General features: G+C 35.2%; 1 protein-coding gene across 2 annotated transcripts in view; it reads right to left on the minus strand.

The window, feature by feature from the left end:
• The window catches only part of KANSL1L (KAT8 regulatory NSL complex subunit 1 like), a 129,148-nt gene that overhangs the window by 4,561 nt on the left and 98,351 nt on the right, over positions 1-26,236 (minus strand). Inside the window, exons 7-13 of one of the 2 annotated variants that reach the window (XM_056111554.1) lie at positions 14,469-14,634; positions 13,952-14,059; positions 5,148-5,276; positions 4,517-4,635; positions 3,207-3,331; positions 1,740-1,794; positions 309-421 (exon numbers count right to left, since the gene is read on the minus strand). In XM_056111554.1, the coding sequence (XP_055967529.1) occupies positions 309-421; positions 1,740-1,794; positions 3,207-3,331; positions 4,517-4,635; positions 5,148-5,276; positions 13,952-14,059; positions 14,469-14,634 (815 nt within the window). The remainder of the gene's footprint in view (positions 1-308; positions 422-1,739; positions 1,795-3,206; positions 3,332-4,516; positions 4,636-5,147; positions 5,277-13,951; positions 14,060-14,468; positions 14,635-26,236) is intronic. The other variant, XM_056111555.1, reaches the window with a different exon arrangement.

Here is a 26,236-nt window from a genome sequence, read left to right on the forward strand (position 1 = left end):
TAATAAAATAGATTACATATATTCTAAACTTTAGTTGCACCAAAGTTCAATGCTATAATTTGAGATAGCCTACTTTAGGATGAGTTGCCATATTATTTGCTGACTTAAATCTATTTCCAAGACTGACAATGAATATAATAAAACATTTTATTTCATCATTATGCAATTAAGTATATTTTGAATGTAAGCCCATTTTCACTTTGATTGCACAAATAGCTGATAATGTTCGTTAGTGGCTGCATTCATGCAGAATTTCTGTTGATTCTGCATAGATTCCATGATTTGGGGATTGGTTTTATAACACCTGCCTGCTGTTTCTTCTATGCCACTTGCTTTGCTCCCAGAGTGACCATCTGGCTTGTTCTCTTTCTTCATATTTTTTGTGTCTTAGGAAGAAGGCTTCATCAGAAAGATCCTCTACCTAGAATTAGAATTAATGTTTTGTTTTTATTAGAAACATTTTGAATTCCTGACAAGTTTCCAACAGACACACATTGAGCGAAAACTGTAAGAGAACTCTAAAATAAATGTTCTGTAATTCAAGAGGGTATAAATTCTGATCTGAGTTCTAATTCTTAAAGGAGGATTAAACATTCAAAAACTTTTCCTTGGTCATGTTCAAAAACATACCTAGATTACAAAACTAACTCTAACACCAAACTTATAAATCTAACCCTAGATTACAGAGTCATGGTGCTTTTTATTTAGATAAAATTCTTCATTTTAAAATTTTATTCTATTCCCTGTGGTAATGGATGGTCCAGGAATCAAACCTTTTCCTTCCCACTTGCAGTAGCTGTGACTTTAGCTCTTAGACCCTTCTCCCTTGTCCTTTGCATAGAATATTCTTAAATGGTGGTTTACTCAGAAATTTATACTAGTTACCTATTGTAAAGTGCATTATTGTAGAACATATGGTATTATAAAATGCATCATCTATGATGAAATATCCATAGTCAGTTTAACAAATGACTTCTAAAATTTTAGTTGTTGTGTTTTAAAAGTTTGGATTTTCTAAAGAAAATCATTCTGAACTAGGTAGAGTGCATTATAAGAAAGGATATTAAAATAAAGTAACAGTAGGTATTTAGTGAAAAATTGTCATAGAAACAAAGTATCTTGTACACAATACTGTTTATGTATTATTAATTTGGAATGAGATACGGCATTTTCCCCTGTAGTTGTTCTTGTATAAATGTGGTGTTTACTCATTACAGGTTTACAAATTCCTTTCCTGTGAATTTATTATGATCTTTTTTGTAATTAATTTTGGTACATAGCCTGATTTGAAATTGTGTGAGGCTATACGTCCTACAAACATTTTACTGTAGAAACTATACTAGTTACAAAAATTATCCTAAAGTTCTATTTTTTCAAATTCAAAAGCAGTATGTTCTCCCAATTTTAAGTATATGGCCTTATAATCTTGAATATTAATAACTACATCTTATAAAAAACTAATCCCAAGTGAAAATACATTTCATAATCAACTCTATTTCAGCTGAAACAAATGTCATGTTTTACTTTATGCCGTATCTTATCATTGATTTAGCTGTCAAAGGTACACAAACTCATTTTTCTATTTTCAATAATAATCTTAATGAAGAACTTTTTTTTGAAGAAGGAAAAAAATGAGACCGTTAAGGGACTTCAGTTTTCCTTTAGTCCCTCACCTATCAAATTAATCAACCTTCATAATATATCATATGCATTTAGCCCTTATGTGAAAGGCAACTCACCTCTTCTTCACCACAATTATATTTATCCAAAGGCTGAAGAACAACCATCCTCCAACTGTGGGGGGAAAATCAATTTCAAACAGTTTTTTATTAACATATTACCTAAACTTAGAAGTTTCAGTTATTTTGTTTTCGTGCTACACTCAGCAGTGCTCAGGGCTTTGTCTTGGCTCTGTGCTCAGGGATCATTGATGATGGGTTTGTGGGGGGACCATATGGGGTACTGGGAATTGAACCCAGGTTAGCAGCATATAAGGTAGGTGCCCTACTTGATATACTATTGCTCAGGCCCCAACAGTTTTTATTATCTAAGTACAACTAATGCAGCTGTAGTCTCCTTCCTTTAGGCATCCAGATAATTACTCAAATAGTTATTAAAATTCAAATACTTAAATATTACAATACTTTCTCTTTATATGAGAAAAGGACAAGGACAATGATACCTTTGCCCGTGTTAAAATGAATATTATCTTCTTCATAGAGTATTTTATTCCTAAGAATTTAGTTCTTTTAAATTATTTGTAGTATACTGATAAGCTGGTACAGCTTTAAAAAAAGTCTTTAAAAAAAGACTAGTTGGCATTTGTCAACTACTTTATGAGAAGACTGACTGTTGCCTTATTGGGTTTAACAGATAGCAGATTTCATTTCTTCTGTAAACATCTAACTAACCCAGCCAGCTCCAACCTTACACTACAAGTTGAAAAACACTATTGATGCAGGACATCATAACCATAAATGTTGTTCCTTTCCTAAAATATATCAACAAATTCTCTAGAAATTATCTCAGTGTTTCACAAGTATATCACAAAGTAATGATGAATAAATGAACTACGAAATTACCTAGAGTAGGAAAGGGGAGGAGTTACTATTATCACCCACACACATCTTGCTTATGTTTTCAATCCATAGCTCTATCATTTTCTTAAAGTGTTTTAATCACTGCCAGAAAGCAGGTGATTATGATATTCAAAGATCTCCATAGTCTGATTGTGACATTTTTGTAGTCATAACTTCATTTTTCTCCACAAAATCTCAATCTCTGACCAGCCAGTTTTTACACAAAGGTACACACCTTTGTTTTTTCTTAACAGTCATCTTTTTAGTTAATGTGTATATTGCTTACTTGACTGAACACTATTCTATTGTCCCAGAAGTTTGACTACCCCATGTAAATGCAGTTACTTACTTTAAATTTTTTAAACAATTTTTTCATAATATTAGGGATTATTTCTTACTGTAATTTACAATCCTAAAGTATGCTTAAAAAAAGACATTTTTTCAGCATGAGTAATATAAAAATTGGGGGGGGCAAAAAAAGAAAAAGCTTCACCAGTTTCTCTTCAGTTTATTAAACGGAAGGAATGAGGAACATATTCTTTATGTTAATTAAAATTTCAGCTTCATTATGAAATTTTTTTATTCAGAAAATTATAGGAAAAAATGAAAAGATGTAAGGATGCATACCTTGGAGTAAGTATTTCTTTATATTGAAGTTTCTCTAGTTTAGCTGGGGCCACTAATGACATGGGAATGACAATATTGTCTATGTCGTAAGAGCTTTCACTTCTTAATCTCCGTCGTGCAGTACTCTGCAAAAATAGAATTAGAGTAATTTTATAGAAGTATCTAGTTACATGATACTGAGTTACAAAAAGTTGACTGTGCACCTGTTAAAACTGTATGCCCGATATAATAAAAGCAATTAAGAAACATAACTTCTGTGAACTAATGTGATATCTTTGAGCACCTATGCAATGTACATTTGTGTATATATTTATCTTCTATACAAGCCTGTTTATAAGACATCAAAAATGTAAATACTTTAAAATGTAAAAATTTTCAGATAAATTACTACAAGTTACATTATATTTAAGTGTAATTATCATTTAAAAGACTTATTTTTATTAGTAAAGGTTATTAACTGGCTAACCATTCAGTAAATATTACTATTACATGTATTCCTATTCTTTGCTGTACTTTGGAAATTCTCCCATCTTTGACCTATATTTTTTGGCTAGATAATAAAAACCAAAACAAGAAAAACACAATAACAAAATCCAAAACAAGAACACAGGTGGTAACTTCTTATTAGCAAGATTATATTTAGCTTCATGTTAAGGAGTAAGGAAGCTTAAATTTTTTAACACTAATTAGAAAAGTTACATCACTCTATCACTGTCATCCTGTTCATCGATTTCCTCAAGCAGGCACCAGTAATGTCTCCATTCATCCTAGCTCTGAGACTTTAGAAAGTGCCACATTGGAGGCTCTTTCAGGGTCAGGGGAATGAGACCCATCATTGTTAGTGGGTTTTGGCATATCGAATACACCATGGGGAGCTTGCCAGATGCTGCTGTGCGGGCAGGATACTCTCGGTAGCCTGCCAAGTTCTCCGAGAGTGAGAACTAGACAGTAAGAGCTTGGTTTTATAGTCTCTGGGTCTTGGCCGTTGATGGGATTACAGAGCACCCGGGGAAGTTGGTGGGTGTAACGCCTAGCTACTGGAAGATGGGGGATATGGGTGGAGGAGGCCCAGTCCCAATCCAAGCAGGCTTGGACAAAAGTCATAACCAAGAATTAATAAACAGTTCTTCTTAGTAAAAATGTTTAATCAAATTCATTGCCTCTTAATAAGATAAAGTTATTAATATGCCAATACAGTAGTAAATGATGCAGTTATAGATTATACTCTGTGACTCCCCCCTCCCCCGTCCCTGGGATTAGCTTTAAACATTTACAAAGAAGTTTTAGAGTATGGTATACAAAAAACCTACTTGTGATGATGAAGTCTGGGATCTTGGCATAACATTCACATTAGTAACAGCAGTAACATTGTTATGGGATCCTGATTCAGTGCGCTGAAAAGCAAATTCTTCAAATCTAGTTCTTTCTCCTGCATGGGGAGAACCATTAAGAATATTGTACATGATCCATAACTAATGAGCATTAGAATTATTTTCCTAATTAATGTTCCTTATCTGTTTGGAGAACTTTTAAATTACTAAAAATAAATTATTAAAAGTGAAGGAAAGGGGTGGGGGAAGTCTTGCCCACAGTTTTGCCATGTTTATTTTCATTTTCTAGAACCTTGACATCTTTATCCAATTCAAAATGTTAAATATTTCAGTGAAGCAACCTTGTCCAGAACACAACCTTGGAGTATTGTGTCCTGTCCATGAGGACCGTTTGTAACAGAAGGTTACTAATCAGAAAACATTGGAAGGAATAGGTGCTCAGATCAAAGTAATTGTGAACTGACTAGACAAAAATGCTGTTTTAATGTTCATTAAACCATGGGTATTTTGTGTAATGAGTGAATGTTCTCAATTGTAAGTTCCTATGAAACACGTTCTTCAGAGATTAATTTTTTAAAATACTAGTTCTCATATTCTCATTTAAACCTACCTAATGCTGTTTCACTCAAATGTCTTTTCTTTCTTCCTTGTAACATCTGTGCAGAAGATTCTGATTTTATTTGAGATTTACATGTAGGAAAATACCCATTTCTCCACTGATTCAAAGAAGTATTATGTACTAAAACAGGTAGAAAGAGAATGTAAAGTTTTAATTAACAAGTGTAGCGAATGTTTATTTTTACTCCCAACATTGTAGACTTTTAATATACCAGTTTAGAATTTCACATAATAGTACAAAGTGAAGGACTCTTTAATAGAAAATATCCAGATGAAAATCCTTTAAAACTAGCGATCCTTAACCTTTTTCTGACTGACTGTCGTCCCTTCTGACCTTGTTTCCTTTCCTGTCCAACCATTTATAATTCATATCCTGTGCTATGGCACCCCTGTTTGTAATTGTCACGTGTGGCCCTGGTAATATCCTGGGTGTGAGGGTCATGTGGCCCCAAGTTGAGAAATGCTGGTTTAAACCAGGCTCAGGAAGGGCCCAATATCCTTTTTTTGTTTTCGTATTTGAAAAAAAATGTAAAGGAAAAGCAATCTGTTCTCAGAAGTTTAGTTTATATATATTGCCTTGAGTGATGATCTTTGGGTAGTTCCTGCTCACCCTTCTATTTGGAAATAATTCAAGACCAAATAATACAACAGATCAACAGATTAGGAGCTCTTTAGGAGCAAAACTAAGATTTCTTTTTACCACTGATTTGTACAGAGCACTGTTAATTTAATTTTTAAAAGTTTAAGTCACTTAGGGGCTGGAGTGACAGCACAGCAGATAAGGCATTTGCTTTCCACGCGGTAGACTCAGGTTCGATTCCCGGCATCCCTATGGTCCCCCAAGCACTGCCAGGAGTAATTCCTGAGTGCATGAGCCAGGAATAACCACTGTGCATCGCCAGGTGTGACCCAAAAACAAAACAAAAAAAAGTTTAAGTCACTTAATATTTCTGTGGCTTAATTCTATAGAATAAAGATAATAACAATTATCCTGAGATTGTGAGTATAAAATGAGTTAATTGCTGTAATAGTCATTGGAAGGATAGCTGACATATATTAAGTATTTTAATTACACTGTTATTGCACTAAACCTGGATTTTCAATAGTATTAATAATCTACTTGGCTTCTTTTTTGAAGGGCTTGGAGATACAGAAAGGAACAGAAAAAGAAGTATCTAGACTGAAATGCAAGATTCTTACCGACATTGAAAAAGAAAGCATGGTTTAACACCAGTGACTGAGATTAATTTCAAAATGGCAAACCACCCTAAAAATAATAGAAATTTAATATAAAGATAAAGGCAAAGATCTGCACATATACACATTAGTAAGTAAAAAAGGAATTTGTAAATAGTGTAGAATGTGTAAGGATTCTCTAAAAGAGTTAATGTCATGTGAAATTTCACTTAAGAACAAATCTGACACAGAAGGACAGGAGTCCAACACTAAAGATGCCCTGCACCTGGAGGAAAGGGAAACAAAGCAGAACAATGATCTGTAGCCAGTGGTTGAAGATGACTTCACCTGTCCATATATTGGCCAGGCTACACAAAGATGTGATTATCTACTTTAGCAAAATAAAGTCTTAGAACCTTCTGACATGAAATAGGTGGGTAATTTTTCAACCCATGTTCCCCACTCTGAATCATCCTTTGTCCTATCCCCAAGTGACTGCGAATAGCAAATCTCTATTCCTTCCATGAAAAGAACTCCCCAAGTGGCAGTGACAGAAATGTTTTAACAGTGAATAACAGGAATTTTGCAGTCAAGGCTCTCAAAATCTGAATTATCAACACCAGAAAGCAAACATAAAAACAACAAATGGAAGAATGTCCCAAGAAATTACTAGCAATATAGGTTAAATAGGTTGTAAAACTATTGCTAAGGGAAACAAAACATACCACAAGAGCTTGAGTAATTGTTTTAAGAAGAAAATCCTTCATTGAGCTGAATAATGGAGTGGACAATGCTTAAAATGAAGGAGTTGGATGAGGAATTACACAACTTAAGCAGGGTGATGGAAAAACACAAAAGTAAAGGATTAAATTGGAGTAATAAGGAAAAACAAAATGTGTCAAGAATTCACTTGAGGGGCAATAATTCTCAACAACGAGGACATCCTAAAAGACTGCCAAAAAAGGGATGAGAAAGACAAAACTAGATGAAGGAAAATAATGGTCACTAGGGAAATAAAACAGTATGGTCCTACAATATCTCATTCCCTTAAAAAGGAATATGGAGAAAGATAATAGAAAACAAGATGACTGATACATTTCTAAAGCTGCAGGGCTGGAGCTGTAGTAACGGTGGGTGGGGTGCCTGTCTTGATGTTGCCAACCAGGGTTCTAGTCTCTGCATCCCATATGGCCCTAAGTACCACCAGGAGTAAGTCTGAGCACTGCCCGGTGTGTCCCAAAAACAAAACAAAAAACTAGAATTATGAGTTGGGTCTTGCCCACCACACTGTAAGGTCCAGGAGTGTACATTGTTTAGTTGAGTTGCAGGTAGAACCACACCTAGTGGTGCTATGGGCTTATTCCTGGCTCTGCTAAGGAATCTTGCTGTACTCAGACGACTGCTTGAGGTGCTGAGGATTGACTAATGTTGGCCATGTGCTCTGTGCAAGAATCTTAACCCCTGTAGTATCTCTGGTTTCACCCATACTTATTTTAATGGAATTAGTTCTGGAATTTTGAAAAATTCCAGACAGTTCACTATTCTGAAATCCACAACCTCTAAATTTACATGTACATTTGGCCTTACTCTTTGTGTCTTGTAAGGTGTAGTGAGCAATTATAATACTAGGAAATGTATGACTGTTTTGACTATTACAATATAAACAAAACCAGGCATGGGTCCAACCCTGGTGTTGTTGACACTTTAAAAAAATAATAAAATGAGTGAGTGATAGCAAAGAAGTGTTTAGAAAAGTTAATGAGTAAGAGACAATAAAGAGTTCTTAGAAAAATGATAGATTTTAAATATGAGTACATGTTCTTGTCATTCAAAACAATATTCTGATGAGTATAGGCCCTTAAATTGTTTTTGTCCAATCTTCACTATTGGAAATTAATTACTAGCTCATTCTTCAACACACTAGTTTCGATTTTCCCTACTTCCTTGAAAGTAGTGCTGTAAAAGTTTAACTAAAAGGGGCTAGAGAGAGTACAGTGGGTAGGGCACTTGCATGTGGCTGACTCGGGCTCAATCCCTGGCACACCACATAGTTCCCTGCCAGGAATGATCTCTGAGCACTTCTGGCTGTGGCCACAAAACAAAAACACACCAACAGACAGTAGGGGATAAATCGAAGCTATGTGGCAAAGCACACACACACAAAAAAAATCTGTCTAGTTAGCTCCACATAACTGATCCTATAAGACAAGGCTCTTTGTAATATTTAGATGGTTAATGGTTTCATATCTCCATGACAAATAGTGTTACTTTCCATTTTTAAATAAGTTATTCAATAAGTGCCAACATTTTATTAACCTTGGGGTTTTGTTAGAAATCCAGAATCTCACCCTTTTAAGTTTCAATTAAATGTTTAAAACATCATCTTTGCCTTTTCCCCATCACTTCCCCTCCAGAAAAACTTTATTAAAGCACTGTATGTTACAAAGTTATTCATAGTTGGGTTTTTGACATACAATGCTCCATCACTCATCCCATCAACAACGTCAACTTCCCTAACCCAGTGTTCCCAGGTTCCCTTTCCTACCACTTCCCCTGCCGGCCAACTTGACAGGCATCTTTTAAGTTTGGTATTAAAGTTTGAGTTTTGTGATTTTAGTGTTGACTTTGCCTTGGGTATTTAGCTCCATCATTCCTTAATACCACCGATGTACCTGAATCCCCCTGGCCCCTGCCCCCATTTCTTCTCATCTCTTTCTTCTCTTCACTCTACTTTTCCTTCCCCTCCCTATATTCTGGGGCCAAGTGTAATTTAGCATCCCCATTTTAAACCATTGCATTTCCTCATTCAATTACTCTAAATATCACATATAAATCTAACTTGAAACTATGCTATAGAACCATAGTGCTCAAAACAGCACAATATTGGAATAAGGACAGATTCTGAACAATGGGTCAGAACAGAGTATCTAAGGACAAACCGCCACATATATGGTCAGCTAATTTTTGGCAAAGGTGCTGAGAGCATGAAATGGAGTAAAGAGCCTCTTCAAATGGTGATGACAAAACTGGGTCACCACATGAACAAAATTGGAGCTGTACCTCACATCTTACACAAAAGTCACAGTGAATCAAACACCGTGAGATCAGACCAAGATCTCTAAAATAGCACTGCACTGTCCTCCCATTGTTCATCGATTTGCTCAAGCCGGCCAAGTAACATTGTGAAACTTGTTGTTACTGTGTTTGGCATCACAGGAAGCTTGCCAGGCTTTGCCATGTGGATGAGATACTCTTGGTAGCTTGCCAGGCTCTCCAAGAGGGGCGGAGGAATCAAACTTGGGTTGGCCGTTTTGGCCGCGTGCAAGGCAAATGCTCTACTGCTGTGCTATCGCTCCAGCCCCTTCTATAAAATAAACGGAGGAAAATAAAGGCAGAATGCTTCAAGATTTGGACCTCTAAGGTGCCTTCAATGATACAGTGCCACTGGCAAAGGTGACAGAATGAAAAATATATGCGACATCAAATGAAAGAGTTTCTGCACTGCACAAAAAATCCATGTCTTGATCTTTCAGTCGTTTGGTCAGTCACATGTTCTTAGTATTTTTTTTCCACATTTGCCCATAATAGTTTTATCTTTTGCCCCATTTCTAGCACAGGACACGTGTCCAATAAAGGTGAAATTCAAATTATACTTAATTACACAGTAATCTCTAACAATAAAAAACTGAATAGATCAGCTATTTTAAAGACACTCAGTAAAATTTAATACTTTAACTTAAGTTTGGAGTGCTGATGTGGGTTAAGATGAGGATTAGACTGGAATACAAAATAAAATGTTGATTTGCCTAAAGCAACTATATCATTCAACACAATTGTCTTTAATTTCTGTTGACTTACATTGATAATTACTATTTTGTGCCTGAGACATTTGCATGTCATTTTTTAAAGTCAGAAAAATTGGGGAACACTGGAAAATATAACTACATAATCTCACTAATTAGCATATTTAACTTTTTATAGTCCCTTTTAGTGATACACTAAATGTTATTTTTATTTGTATATGTAGACAATTGTGTTTTATCTGAAACTCTTGAGTTTTCTCCAGGTCTTTGGTTAGAGACAGTATGCATTTTAACTATGCTCTAGATGTTGGGAGCTAGCTGTTATAGTCATTGAATTATTTATATTATGGACACCCATAATCTTCTTCAACTGTTTCAAACTTTGTTTATCTTGGTTTATGGTCATAGTGGGTAGTGCTCCTTGGTTTATGGGTCATAGTGGGTAGTGCTCCAGGCTTACTACTGGGTAATGTGTTCAAGGATCACTTCCTGTAATGCTTAGGGATATATGGTGTCAGGGATCAGGCTAGAATCAGCTGTATTCAGTATGGCATTATCACCCGGACCGCTCCCAATCTCATCTGATCTTGGAAACTAAGCAGAGTCTGGCCTGGTTAGTACTTATATGAGAAGAATCAGCTGTATGAAAGGCGGTGCTTTAACACCGTGTTCTATTCTCTGGTACCAACATTTAAAATAATTTTAAAATCTTAGTATAAATTTCAGGGTGTAGAAATAGATGAACAAGGATGTTATATAACCTATCTTTTCCTGTTCTTGCCTCCCTAAGCATAAATAATTGTTCTTTTTTCTTAGTGATTCATTCTTTTTTTCCTGTAAACTTTTCTGTGGACAGTTTTTAATAAGAACAAATAGAGAATACAGTAATTCCAGTAACTGTAATTGAACATCAGTAGTTATGCATTATGAACTCAGCCAATCTTTTCTCATCTTTCCCCACAAATATGTTTTGCCAAAGTTTTCTAAAGCAAATCTCAGGAAATCTATCATCTTGAATCTGACAGTATAACTACATATATATTAACCTTACAAAAGCAATAATTAATTAATGTTCACATCTTGTTCAAAATTTTCTGATCATTCAAAAACATGGGTGTGATATAAGAGTAAACACTTTTAAGGTTATAATTATGCCCTATAAAGAAAACACTTTTGTCCTGTATTTTCTAGTGTTTTCATTCTTACATAACTTTTAAGAAACTGTTTTTTCCCCCCGTGCCTGGTTGTGCTCAGGGCTTACTCTCGTCTCTGCACTCTTGCTGGGATTACTTCTGTCGGACTCAGAGGAGCATATGTGGTGCTGGGGACTGAACCTGGGTTGGCTGCATGCCAAACAAGTGCCGTATCTCCTGCACTATCACTGCAGCTGCTTATGAAAATTTTAAAAGCTGCATATTCCACTGCTGATAGTCTTGTCTCTGAGCTGTTCATGTTTACAATGTCTCTTTATCACATATGATGTTAAGATGATAATATCTTGTATGTAAGATTGCTTTAATATTTAAAAGCAAACTTGAAAATAGATTGGGTCAATTAGAGTTAACGGTTTAATAAACATTTATATTGAGCAAGTACAAAAGTAGGTTTTTTGGATTACTGCTCAGGGCTTACTGTAGGGTGCTAGAGATTAAATACAGGCCAGCTGTGTGAAAGGCAAGCACCTTACCTCCAGACCCACAAGTAGGTGTTTATCTCAAGATTATGTAAAACTAGTTTAAACATATGTCCAAAGGCAACAGAGACTGAGAAATAGTCTTTAGTGGAAAGTTTAGGGTTTGGGGAGGTGACACAGACAGTGGTGGAGGATGCTGTATTGGAATGTTTTATGCAGGAAACCCTACCATACCAGTAACCGTTTTGTAAACTACCATGCATAAATTAAAATTTAAAACAAAATAGTTTAAAGCACTGTAAAGCATTTTATAACATTTCTTAAGATGTCCGTCAATTCTTGATGTTATTTGGAATATCCTAGATCTTATTTTTAGCACATAATTGGTTACTTTTTATGTTTAAACATCTGTAATCTGAAAATAGAGTAAACATTTATCACTTAGGCATGTAAGCACTGTCATTTATTATTTTTAATATTTTATTTAACACAAGTGAGTTTTTAAAAGTTCTTTTAATAGAACTATTTTTTTCTAAAATATGTTGGGTTTGGGGCCATACTTGGCAGTACTCGGGGGTTCTAAGCACTAGTACTCCCGGTCTGAGCATAAGTATTCCTAAATCTGCATTCAGAAATCACCCCTGGTGAGCTTGGAGAACCATGTGGGATGCCAGAGATTGAGTCCAGGTGAGCTGTGGTCCAGGCAAGCCTCTTACCCTCTGCAAAATATCTCTGGCTCATAAGGAATTATTTTAAACTTTAATATTTTAAGCATTTAAGTTCACCTGAAATGTATTTTAGTCTTTGTCCATCATAAATTTGCTATACAAATTAGAGATTTTTTTCCCAAAAGAAGTTTGGGGGATGGAGGTGAGCCTCCAGCAGTGTCCTGAGAGTCTTTTCCAGTGACATTTGGTCTAGTGTTGTGGACCTAACAGGTCCTAACAGTGCTTAGGCGCAGCAATGTTCCAGGACCACTTAGGCTGGTACTAAGATAGGATGGGGACACATGTGGTTCCGAGGATTAAACAGTGTAATTTATGGGATCCAGCCCTTTGAGTTTTTTTCCTTTGCCTCAAAAAGTTATTGCTAACTGCCACTGATCCCAGATGAAGACTAGTTATTTAAAGTGTGGATTCTGAATCACACTACTTGGATTTGTGGAAAGATTATCAAGAGAAAAAAACAAAACAAAACAAAGCAAACAACTCAGATGTAAAACAAGGCACTTAAAAATAGCTTTCTAGTGCCATATAAAGAATGCTTTGTAAGAGCTGTTATTGACTAGGCAGTCCTTATACAGGAAATACAACATTTATCATATTGTGAACATATGGGTTTGTCTCTGGACTTCTTTAGTTACTTTGAACTGGTTTCCATCAGAACTACAATATTTTAATGATTAGAACATTGTAACATTTTGTTATCTGACATCACCTTTGTTGATAGTGCAATTTTTGTGGGTATTCAACATTTTCTGAGTTATACATACTTAAAATCTTTGTTCTAAAAGGAGAATACTGTCGAGAATTGCATTATAAATTTATTTGGTGAAAACTATTCGATTACTGTCATCAGGGAACCAAAGAGATAGTACAGTGTATGGGAAACTCCTTGCATGCAGCTAACTGGAGTTTGATCCTGATATTAAATATGATCCTCTAAGCACCACACCATGAGGAACTATGAGCACCACTGGGTGTGGCCCCCAAAACAGTAAATGTTATCTGGAATAAGATCCATATAGTCATATACTGTTTCTGGGCTAGGTTTAATACATTTCTAGCAACTCCTTTTGTATTTTCCTGTTTTTTTTTTTTGACAGTTGGCTTTATGATTTTTTTCTTAGTTAACCAATTCTAATAGAACTTCAAGTTATACTGCTTTACACATTTCACTCAACAGGAACAACTGATATCTTTATTTTTCCATCTAGCTATTTCCCCATTTAAATTTAAATTTATAAATAATAATTCATAATTTGCATTCAATATGTATTCCTAATTTCTTAAGATTATTCCCATGTAATTTTTATTTGTGTAGTGATTTGTTCAAAGTGAATACTAAAAATTAAGACTATATATTTAAATTCCATTATTAAATTTTATTTCCTTAGAAAGCAAAAATAATAAACATATGAAAGATGTAAAAGTATATAAGGTGCAAGATTTGTATATGACATACCAGGTGATGGAGATATGATACAGTCGCCTATAAATTTATTTTCAGTAAGATCTCCTTTTATTTCCGTCTTTTTTAACAATGTTTCGAAATGAAAATGAAGAGGCACATCTGGAAAAATAAAGTCAAAAGTATCCTCAGTGAACGTAGCTCCTGAGTTTGATTCCTGACACTGCACATATGCCAAGCTTGATTCTGGCAGCCCTGCTGTTGGAGAGCCTCAGTGCTACAACAGCGTGAAAGATCACCAGCACATCACAATCATGTGGGCACCCTTTGATCATAGCATCAATAAGTAAAGGGACAACAAATTTTATTTTATTTTATTTTTTCTAAGATTGAATGTTGATTTAGCATGTGACTATATTAATTCTACTATGAGAACTGTTAAATAATATCTAGTCACACTATTAATAAAAATTCTATAAGACTTACATATGATTAGATTTCAAAATAGAAAATTCTTAGGGTCACTTGGGTTTTCTAAGATTAATTAATTTATTTTTCTGAAGAGGCTTACCTGATGGCAATGACAGAACAGAATGGAAAGAAGAATCTAACTCTGATACATGTTCTCTTAATAGTTCAGACTTTGAATTGTGCTCACAGCTACTCCATGTTGAAGCTGACTGCAGGCAAGGCATCTGAGTAGTAGTTAAAAATGTTTCTTTTGAAGAAGGCAAAGTCTGTAAAGGAAAAAAATTTCTAAGACTTCATTTTTGTTTGAAAACTGAATCAGAGATGATAAAAGTTATAAAACATATCTGAATGGCACCAGAAAGAGGTCTTAGCTTAATAAATCACCTTGGAAGAGGAGTCTCAAAATGCCATTGAGTAAGAGAAGCTACTGAAGGCCATGAATGTGAGATCTGACTAGTTCTTTTTCATATTTTCAAAATGAAGAGCAATCTAGTGCATTCTCTTATCTTATGAAATCACAGTAAGGGAAAATGAGTTTGAGGAATTGAGACAAAAGAAAATGATTATACAGTAGGTTAGTAAGTGTAAACATGACAGTCATTAAGATTAAGACTTGTTTTTTTTTCTTGAAATTCATCATAATAAATGAAACTGTAGTCTCGACCTTAAATTCTAATGCCAGACAGTATCTACATGGAAATAGTGAAATGCTACGAGTCTTTTACGTTTGCATTTATAAAAACTTAATTAAAAATCAAAATATTATATAAAACATGCACTACATCATTATGAGTTTCTTAGGTAGTTATGCTCTGAACCTAGGAATCTCAAAAAATAGCATGTTACTAAATTTAAAAAAGTTATGTTGCAATGTTAGCATACACATACTGTTTAAATACTGGATTATTAAATTATTTTATGCCTATTAGTATGCAATCAAATTATTTATAAAACTGGGAAAGTATTTTAAAATATTTTTAAATCATTAGAATTCACATATACTCTTCCCCACACTTACATCTATAGTAACATTAAAAAGGATTTTGTTTTTTCTACCTATTAATATTTCAAGTGTCTGTAATTTTTGAGCCCTTCAGGTGCTGTTTTTAAATAGTGTAATTTTTATAAACTCACATGAGGTTTGAGAACTTTATTGAGATTGACTTTCGAGGCTAATGTTGGACTTTTGGGGAGGCATAACAATTCAACTAGATTGTTTCTTGACCACTATCTCCTTCAAGATAGGTACTTTAATTTGCTTTATCCTGTAGCCCCATACTGTTGAAGCTTAAATGTACAGCTGAAGCTTAAATGCTGACCAACTGAATTTTTAACTTTTAGCTTTAAAAAAAATAGCATATGAATAAAATTTTTCAAATATATTTTAGCTTGAGACTGTTTCTTCAGGAGAAAAGAAATGGTCCCTATTAATATATGCTAAAATTTAGCTAAAAACTTTTATTTACATTACATTGGCCAAGACTTTAGGCCACACTCATCCTTACCCATGAGGAATACTAAAAATGCAATTATTATTCTGAGTAGTTAAGTAAATTGATGAATTTTATTAAAAAACAAAAGACAGAAACTCAAATCATGGTTACATGATTTTAACAATGGGGATTATTTACAAGATTTATTCTAGTGGTACTTGTTATATGTATACATTCTGGGTATAATTGCTGTTAATTACCATTCTAAAATACACTGATACTGTAACCAACTAAAGAATTGTCTTTTTACAATTTTCAGGAAAGTATAGGAACATTTATTTAAAATTACAAAAAAAAGTGCTAACCTCCCTTTTTCCTATATGGATAGAACATTATGAATAAAAGGTGATAAAATCTGGATATTTACCATATAATTAGTTTTCTCTTGCAATTTTCCAAATCCAGGAAACCCATTAGCCAATTTGAAACTATCCTAAATAATTATGGAGACAAGTGAGGGGCATCTAGGAAAAGGCCTTTTTTTTTCCCCTGCAGAGAAAGTGAAGCCCAGGAGGCTGAAAAGGAATGGATGGAGAAATAAGAGAAAACCAGGAGACTCTTGCCAATAAAAAATGCAATGTATAGAGGATGTGATCAACAATACCATAAGCTGCATAAGATTCAAACAAAATAAAGCCTGAAAAGTATTCATTGATTTTTTAACATTACAATAACATTCAAATGCATAAAGGAATATATATAGGGAAAATATAAAATATTTTTTAAAACTCCTATACTCACCATCCTACTTTAAGAAATAGAACAATACCTTTGAGGCCTTTTACTACCCTGTCTGCCTGAACCTCTGGCAGAGATTTCTACTTTTCTCCCGTTTTCTGTACTTCCCATCCTTGACTTCCTGATTTTCACCTTAGTATATATGCCAGGCTTCCATGCATCTAAAAATGATATCATCTGGCCAAAAGACCATGAATGAATTTGTGTGTAATTGCCTTAAGGAGGCCATTTACTCCATTCACTGCTACTGAAACTGTTTCTGAGTGCTGAGCTAGCATAATCTCATAGATGCAGGTAATGCCGAAAGATCAAACGGAAAGTCAGAAGGAGCCTAGTGCTAGGCAATCTGAGTGCATTATCATGCCTAAGATATTTTCAGTTTACTTAAAGATTTGGAAATAAGCATATATCTTCTTTATGTCACTGTTTGGTGTTTCTGTCAAACATAGCTAAACCTTTACATTAACTAAAACAATCTGCCTCAATTGTTATACTTCTAGGAGTAACTCCTACCATGAATTTTAATTTTATCATTTCCTTTACTATATTTATATGGTGCATAGTTTTTCTATTAAATATATGTAATCCTAGTGATTTACTATTTAAATATATATGCATTAAAAATATGGGTTTGGCAATATGATACAAGGACTAAAAATTCCCTTGCATGTGGATCTTGGTTGGATCGATCCTCATCGAACCAAGTACATATGGTTCACTGAGAACTGTCAGAAGTTATGAACATAATTCTGATGTGCCATTTCTGCTAATAATGAACCTTAATTACTACATCTTTCCAATACAGTCTTGATGTTTGATAGAACAAGTTTCTCTACCTTATTCCCCTGGGGTGTCTTACCTATTGTTGGCCTTTAACCTTTTCTATAAATTAAAAGAAAAAAATTACCTATAGCGCTTTTGTTTAAAAGTCTATTGAACCCATAAGTCAATTAGGGATTTATGTAAGTAATTAAGTAAGTAAAGGCCCTCCCGTTGATCATCGATTTGCTCGAGCGGGCCCAGTAACGTCTCCATTGGAGACTTTGTTGTTACTGTGGTTGGCATATCGAATACGTCACAGGGGGCTTGCCAGGCTATGCCGTGTGGGCGAGATACTCTCGGTAGCTTGCCAGGCTCTCCAAGAGGGGCGGAGGAATTGAACTCGGGTCGGCCATGTTGGCTGCGTGCAAGGCAAACGCCCTACCGCTGTGCTATCGCTCCTGAATAGAAATATATTTATCCATAACAGCTTGAATATGCGCATGACATATAATTAAATGAATTATATTTAATTCATTTCTATTATAATTAGATTGACATTTAGTCTTGTTTGTTATTGTTAGATATTTAAATTCTATATAATTTAAAATCTCACAGTGTTGAACTATCATTATTATTTTGTTTTTTGGCTTTTTGGGTCACAACTGACGATGCACAGGGGTTACTCCTGGCTCTGCACTCAGGAATTACCCCTGGCGGTGCTCAGGAGACGATATGGGATGCTGGAAATCGAACCCGAGTTAGCCGTGTGCAAGGCAAACGCCCTACCCGCTCTGCAATTGCTCCAGCCCCCAAACTATTATTTTTACTTTCAATTTTTATATCACAATTTTCTTTCCATGTTCTTGATTTTATATCACAATTTACTTTCCATGTTCTTGGTTTCTATAATTCTATTTTTCCCAACAGTATCATATTTCTTCTTCCTGTGCTGTTATTGCCAACAAATTAAGATTTAATCAGAAACCTTTGACTATCATAATTTTTGAAGAATATTTTGGTGAATATAAAATTCTAGGTTGGCTTCTTCCCCTACCCCAACCCCGCAAACGCGGCATTTGAAGGATACATTTATTTACATCTGCTTTTACTGTTTCTGTTGAATAATACTGCCCTAATTAGGAGGCAATGTATCTTTTCAATACTAGCTAATTTAGATATTTTCTGTCTTCACTTTTTAAAGCAGACTTTTCATTATATCATATTTTAATGCTATTTCCAGGTATTGCTCTTTCTAAATTTCACAGAATTTATATTGATTGATAGCCTACTTAGCTTGGGGAATAATCTACTATTATTCAAATGTTACTATGCCATATTCTCTTTCTAGATTCCAACAACATGGTTAGATTTTCTCCCATGAGTTACATTTTTCCAATTCTGTCTTCTGTAATTTTTTATTCAATTCTAATTTTGCACTTCCAGTTGAGTATTTTATATTAACAAGCCTTTAAGTCTTCAAAATTATTCTCTGCTACATCTAATTGTAGTCAAGTTCATCTGTGAGATATTAAATTTTTGTATTTTCAGTACCAGAATATTCATACACTTCTCTTGGAAAAAAAATCCAGTTACTGATGAGATAATGTATATTTCCTACTTATTTTCTATTTTTAAAAATACTTATCAGGTCTGGAGCAATAGCACAGCGGTAGGGCGTTTGCCTTGCACGCAGCCAACATGGCCGACCCGAGTTCGATTCCTCTGCCCCTCTCGGAGAGCCCGGCAAGCTACCGAGAGTATCTCGCCCGCACGGCAGAGCCTGATCAACGGGAGGGCCTTTACCTTCACCTTTAAAAATACTTATCAATGACAGTCATTTTAAAGTTTTTGATAGCTAAATCCAGGAACAGAATTGCTATATTCTGATGTATCTTTATTGTATTTTGCTTCTTAAATGTTAGTCATTGATCCTGTCTTTTGACATATGCCAAGTAATCTTTGAATGCCTTATGGTATTTTTAAAAAATCACTACAGTTTCCAATTCATCCAGAGATTATTCTCTACCCTCTCAGTAGATAATTTTCCATTTCTTTCATTTTATCTGAGAGTATGCTCAGTTTAATCCACTTTGCAGCTAGCAGTATGGTTAATAATAATGATTTGTTACTGGTCCTTCAATGTTTTCAAGTATATGCTAAGGTTTTAAGTAATTTAGACAATTTCCTTAAATTATCCAAACATTAAAATTAAAAAAAAAACCAACAATTTAAGAGTAGACTAAACATGACTGGAGAGGAAGTGCAGGGGTTAATCGCCTTACATGTGACTGACCCTGGTTCAACTCTGGTGTCCCTAGAACCACCAAGAGTGATCACTGTGGATGGGATGTAACATAAAAGGCAACCAATATCAATTAAACAAACAATAATGCCAAACGCCTAACCTGTTACAACATCTTAATGATCCCTCTTACAAGAACTTAATATCTCCATGGTTAGATACAACAATTTACACTAATTTTCTTCTAAGGAATTTTTTTATCATTATGTTAGCAACTTATTGACAACAAGAAATCTAAAATAAATTATTGTGGGTATGCTATGGGAGAAGGCTTGAGGAGTGGTTGAGAAAATTGAAGACAACATGGAAGGAAGGTGATACAGTGGTGGGATTGGTGTTGGAATATTGAATGCCTATAACAAGTCATCTTGAACAACTCTGGAAACCACAGTTTTTATATAAAGTAAGGGGAAAATTTACATAAGTAAGCCTTACCTATTTGATGTAAACTCCAAAATATATTAGCACAGAATTTCTTTAAGGTTTTATTAATGACAGGTATGGCATGATTATTACCATAATAAGAGCCAAATATAAATGAAATTTAATGTACTATATGCATATATGTATATATTTATATATATATTTTAAAAGAGTGATCACAGAATATGGAGTAAGGAGTAAGCCCTAAACACAGCTGAGTATGGCCCAAAAGTAGAAGGAAGGGAGAAAGGGATGGAAAAAGGAGGAAGGAAGGGAGGGAGGGAGGGAGGAAGGAAGGAAGGAAGGGAGGAAGGAAGGAAGGAAGGAAGGAAAGGAGGGAGAGAGGGAGGGAGGGAGGGAGGGAGGGAGGGAAGGCAGGGAGGGAGGGAGGGCAGGGAGGGAGGGAGGGAGGGAGGGAGGGAGGGAGGGAGGGAGGGAGGAAGGAAGGAAGGAAGGGAGGGAGGGAGGGAGGGAGGGAGGGAGAGAGAGAGGGAGGGAGGGAGGGAGGGAAGGAAGGCAGGAAGGGAGGGAGGGAGGGAAAAAAGATATACTGAACAATGTCATCCTACTGTTAAGGAACTTCTGTTATGTTTTAAAAATGGCCTTCTCAGTGTCAACCAAATATTCAACAGATGTTCTGATATGGACTGTCCCTGTCCTCCCATTTTTCATCGATTTGCTCAAGCGGGCCCAGTAACGTCTCCATTGTGACATTGCTCAAAAATGTTCTGAAATAAAAACTGGTTATGTGCTTCAGTCCTCTTCCCAAAGTCAAAACATTGTCCCCCATAACTATTATCAACTAACATTTGCACAAATTTGAAATATCCTACCACAGCCACAGGATATAAAAGATCAAAGGGCACATGCCCTGCAATCCCAAGCACTACATAGTTTCCTGAGGTATGTCAGGTATAGTGCTAGTGGCCCTGAGAACCACGCGGCCTAAGCAGCACCACCGGGTTCAAGCACTGAATCTTCAGGCCCACAGAGTAGGTCAAGTATCATTAGAAGTGGCCCTGCCTGGTCCTCGATTGATTTTGAAAGCCTTCTATTAACATAAAACAGAGGTTGCAGACACCAGCCTTCTTAAATCTTCCTTTTCTGGAGGAACCTTAGACCTTCTCTTCTAATATCTACATGTATTAGTCCATTTGTGTATGTTTCCCAATTAAAATTTCAATATTTCCATTTAAATCATTTTTGTTTAAGTCTATTTTCCATCTCATGATTCTTTGTTCATTTCTCTCTCTCTCTCTCTCTCTTTTTTTTTTTTTTTTTTTTTTGCTTTTTGGGTCACACTCAGCGATGCTTGGGTTACTCCTGGCTCATGCACTCAGGAATTACTCTTGGCGGTGCTCGGGGGACCATATGGGATGCTGGGAATCAAACCGGGTCAGCCATGTTGGCTGCATGCAAGGCAAACGCCCTACCCACTGTGCTATCGCTCCAGCCCCTCTTTGTCCATTTCTTAACTGCATTATTTACAATTCTGGTCTGTTTAAACATATCAAATTGCTTTTACATTTTGTGTATAATTCCAATATTCCAAGTTATTTTTGTAGTAGTAGATGTGTGTTTGCGTGTTTACTTTTGCCTTATTTTCACTGACTCAAAAAAGTTTCAAAAAAATGTATTTCCTGTGTGTGTGTGTGTGTGTGTGTGTGTGTGTGTGTGTGGTGTATAGGGGCTGGATTGGGGAAAGGGGGGATAGGGAGTGATAATGAGTTTGGGGGAAAAAAATAAAACCAAGAAGGAATAGTGTAATTGTGTAGTCACTAGCCTTAAAGTTACTAGAAACAGGAAATCAGGCCTCTTTAAAACGCAAATATCAAGCTCTTTGGAAGAGAAAATAAGGCACCACCTAGATCAGAGAAAGGGTGGACCCCTTTGGAAAATGAGAAGCTCCAAGAGAAACAAAGGTAAGTCTTGATAAGAATGAGGAAAGTATAAAACAACATAACATGAGGCTGACACCTAAGGATAGTAGATACACTGGACAGCTGGAAGCCTGCCTCATGAGCAAAGGGGAGAAGGCAGCTGGAATAGAGAAGGAATCACTAAGAAAATGATGGCTGGAGGAACCTGTCGGGATGGGAGATGTGTGTTGAAAGTAGATAAAGGACCAAAAATGATATCCTCTCAGTGTCTGTACTGCGAACCATAATGCCCAAAAAGAGAGAGAGAGTATGGGGAATCATGTCTGCCATGGAGGCAGGGGGAGGGTGGGAAAGAGGGGATATACTGGGGATATTGGTGGTGATGAATGTGCACTGGTAGAGGCATGGGTGTTTGATCATTGTGTGATTGTAACCCAAACATGAAAGCTTATAACTACCTCACAGTGATTAGATAAATTAAAAAAAAAAAAGAATAAGGAAAGACCATCAGGAGTTCAAGTTTCTTCTCTGATAAATCCAGGTTAATTTTTACTTCCAGAAAATCCATATATAACTCCCTCTTACTTAAAAACCACTTATTCTCTCTCTTTCTCCTCCCTCCTTCCCTCTCCTCTCCTGCCTCTTTCCCAACCTCCTTGTCTTTCTCCTTTCTCTCCCTATGCCCCTCTCATTTCCATAATTTACTTCACTATTCTTCTCATCCTGAAATTCTTTCATGTGAGGGAAGGTGACAATACAGGACAATGTGGGCAAAGATTAGGACTGACTTCCCCCTCCCCTGAAACGAGCGACTCCTCACTCTAGCCTGAGTCCAGGCCTCCCCAAGACAAGGGTGGTAGAGACCAGTTCACCACACCTTGTAGAGCAAAGTGAACTTTGGGTGGTGGCTTGACAGCTGCCTTGTGGTCTGGTGGAATTTAAGATCCATGCTGTGTTGGTGCACATGCCAGACTTCACCAGTCCTAACCCTACCAGGCATTTCCCCTAGTGACCAAGGGTTGAGCAGGAAGGTGCTTTTCTCAAGGCTACTTTTCTCATTCTCCACTTCAAATAAGTTACCTGCAACAGATATGAAAGACTTGACTTGTTCTAAATTTTAGGAAGATTCTATTTCTACTTTTTCCCAAAGTCCAAGGCAGAAGGCTTTTTTTTTTCCCATCTCTGCAGCAAGTTTGATTTCCAGATTATTCGTTCACCAAAGCATGTAGCCTTTATGCAGACTCTAGTGTGTCTCTCCCACTCTCCCAGGTTCTAGGCTTTGCCTCCATTCATTTATAATGTGCATGTTTTAGGTAAGTACCATGGTAAATAAATATATAGATGTATATGTGTGTATATATATGTATATATACACATACATATAATTCAAAACTAAAGATCCATGTTCCACAAATTGTTTGTAACTGGAGCCTTTTATAAATTAATGAGTCTACCCTATTACTGGATTCAAAAGCTCTGCACTAGATATGGTAATTGATATGCCACTCTGATTTTTCAAAACTTGTTTTAATGAAAAACTTTTGTTGGATACCACATTATAATAAGATGAAAAGTAAAATAAAAATAACTAGAAACACAACAATGTTTCTCAGGGAACCCAACTTTCACAGACTCAGCAGCTCAATAGAATGCAGTATTAAAAAAATAGCTCTGAGAGTAGAAAAGTCATTTCTATTTCTGTCCGTAAAGAAGTACACAGGGCTCTTAAACCTGAGAAAGAGAAAAAAGTAAAGTGAGTCAATCTGCCATCTTTTTATATGGAGATTCAAGGTCCAAGTACAGCAGGACTGATCGATCATTTAAATAAATGGGTGTTAAAGTTTGGGGGAAAAAAAGTGACTACAATTTGAAGGAGAGCATGCCAGAAAAAAGAAAGAAGCAGAAAAAAAATTACATATGCATACAGTGAAACCCAAAGGGCAATCTAATAATTCATAAGGAAAGGGGACCAGAGTGATAGTACAGTGAGTAAGGCATTTGCCTTGCATGCAGCCAATATGGTTCAATCTCTGGCATCCCATATGGTCCCTGAGCACTGCCAAGAGTAATTCCGGAGTGCAGAGCCTGGCATAACCCTCAAGCATCACTGTATGCGACCCAAAAAGAAAAGAAAAAAAAGGAGGGAAAAAAAGATCAAACAACATATGGTAGAAATAAAAGCATATAGAAAAACAATTTAAACTTAACTATAATAATTATATCATACAACTATAATAATTACATTAAATTATAAATTATAATTACAACTATAATAATTACATTAAATACAAATGGCTTAAACACTCCAATTAAAAGGCAAAAACTTTCAGATTAGTTAAAATAAAAAGGCAAGACAACTATATGCTGTGTAAAGAAAATCACTTTAAATACAAAGGCATAATTAAGTTACCAGTAAAAGTATGGAAGCAGATATACCACCAGCACTGATCACTAAATTGCTGGAGTGGGTCTATTAATGTTAGTGAAGTAGATTTAAGGTAGAGACCAAATATAAGAATAAAACAAACAAATTATATATATTTTAAAAAGAACTAAACATCTATGCTTATATTAAATAAACAATATGATGCAAAATAAAACAACTTAAAACAGAAATAGACAAAGCCACAATTATGTTGTGAATCTGAACACAGGTAAAAGTAAAATCACTAAAGATATGAAAGTCCTGACCAGTATTAGCAACAACATTAAACTAATTAATAGTTATGAACTCTTCATAAAAATAGCAGAATATTCATTTGAATAGATACTACGCTGAGCCATAAGATGAAATTTAAGAAATTTAAAAGGTTTAAAATCATACAAAGTATTTTTGTAATCACACTGATATTATACTAGAAATCAATAATACAGAGAAAATTTTGCAAAATCCCCAAATTGGTTGGAAACTAATTTCAAAATAAACCAGGATAAACAAAATTATTAAGAAATATTTTACACTGAAAACTTATTTCTTTCCCTTTAAGAAAGCTTAAAAACAAAACAAAACAAACCAGGAGCCTGGGGATATGGTAGAGCATATGTTCTGCATGTGTAAGGTACTGGGTTCAATCCTTGGCACCACTCCACTCCCCCACATCACTCAGCAGTGCTAGCAGAGGCATTTGTGATTCCCACCCACCCCCACTATCGCTATCACGGTAATTCTGAAGCTCTGCCCTACCCCCACCCAAAACAACTGTGGCCCCAAACAGCAAGTTAGAAAAAGTGTCTTTATGAAATTTCTTTTGAACAAATAATACTGATCAATAAATTAATATCTAGTAGAAATAGTTATACAAGAAAAATATATAAGATAACAATATTAGGATTCAGAAAAAGAAAAAACTTTTGGAACTCTTTCAAAATTAGGCTCAAGAATAAAAAGATAGGTAAGTTGACATTAAATAAGTTGGCATGGGAAAAATTAAAATCATGAAGCAAAATTAAAAGACTAAATAAAAACTGGGGAAATATCAGCAAACAACAAGTTAGTAGTACATTTTTTAAATATGTGTCTGTGTTAAATATGTAATTCTTAATATAAATGAAGATGTCATACCAACCAATAAAGGTAACATGACATAAAAATAGGCAAAAGATGTCAATTCACAGAAAAAATGAAAATAACTCCTAAACACATGCAAAGATAATCAAGTTTACTCATAATAAAGTAAATGTAAACTGAAATTAAACCATGAAATCATTTTTCCTCCCTCTTGTTACCAAAGAAAGTCGAAAGATAGAAATGTTTTTCTGTTATAAAACTATGTAAAATGGCTAATGATATTATGTACTATATCTAAACCATGCTCAACAATAAAAGACTGAGATATTTCCCCCTGAGACAATAAAACAATGAAGGATTTCCTTTCAATATACTAAAGTACAGCTAATTTTAGTATTATACCTGAAATTCTAGCCAAAGCAATTAAGCAATAAAATAATACAGACATTCAAGTTTAAAGGAAAAAATGAAATTATCTTTTATATGCAAATAGTATATATAGTTTGATATAAAGTCCCCAGAATCATAAAATCACTAGAAGATTCAACCAAATTTTAGGGTAAAAAAAATAGCATACAAAAATCTATGATGTTGGGAAAAATTCTCCCCATGTCAAGCACTGCCTGAAGCAATCACTGAGTAAAGAACTAGGACTAGCTCCTAAGCATCACCATACATGACCCCAAACTAGATAACAAAACTACTGTGGTTTCTATGTGGCAAAAATGAACAATCTGGGGTAGGAGGGGCGGGGAGGGATGC

This window comes from Sorex fumeus, unplaced genomic scaffold (genome assembly GCF_029834395.1).
Source record: "Sorex fumeus unplaced genomic scaffold, SorFum_2.1 ptg000014l, whole genome shotgun sequence".
Classification (NCBI taxonomy): domain Eukaryota; kingdom Metazoa; phylum Chordata; class Mammalia; order Eulipotyphla; family Soricidae; genus Sorex; species Sorex fumeus.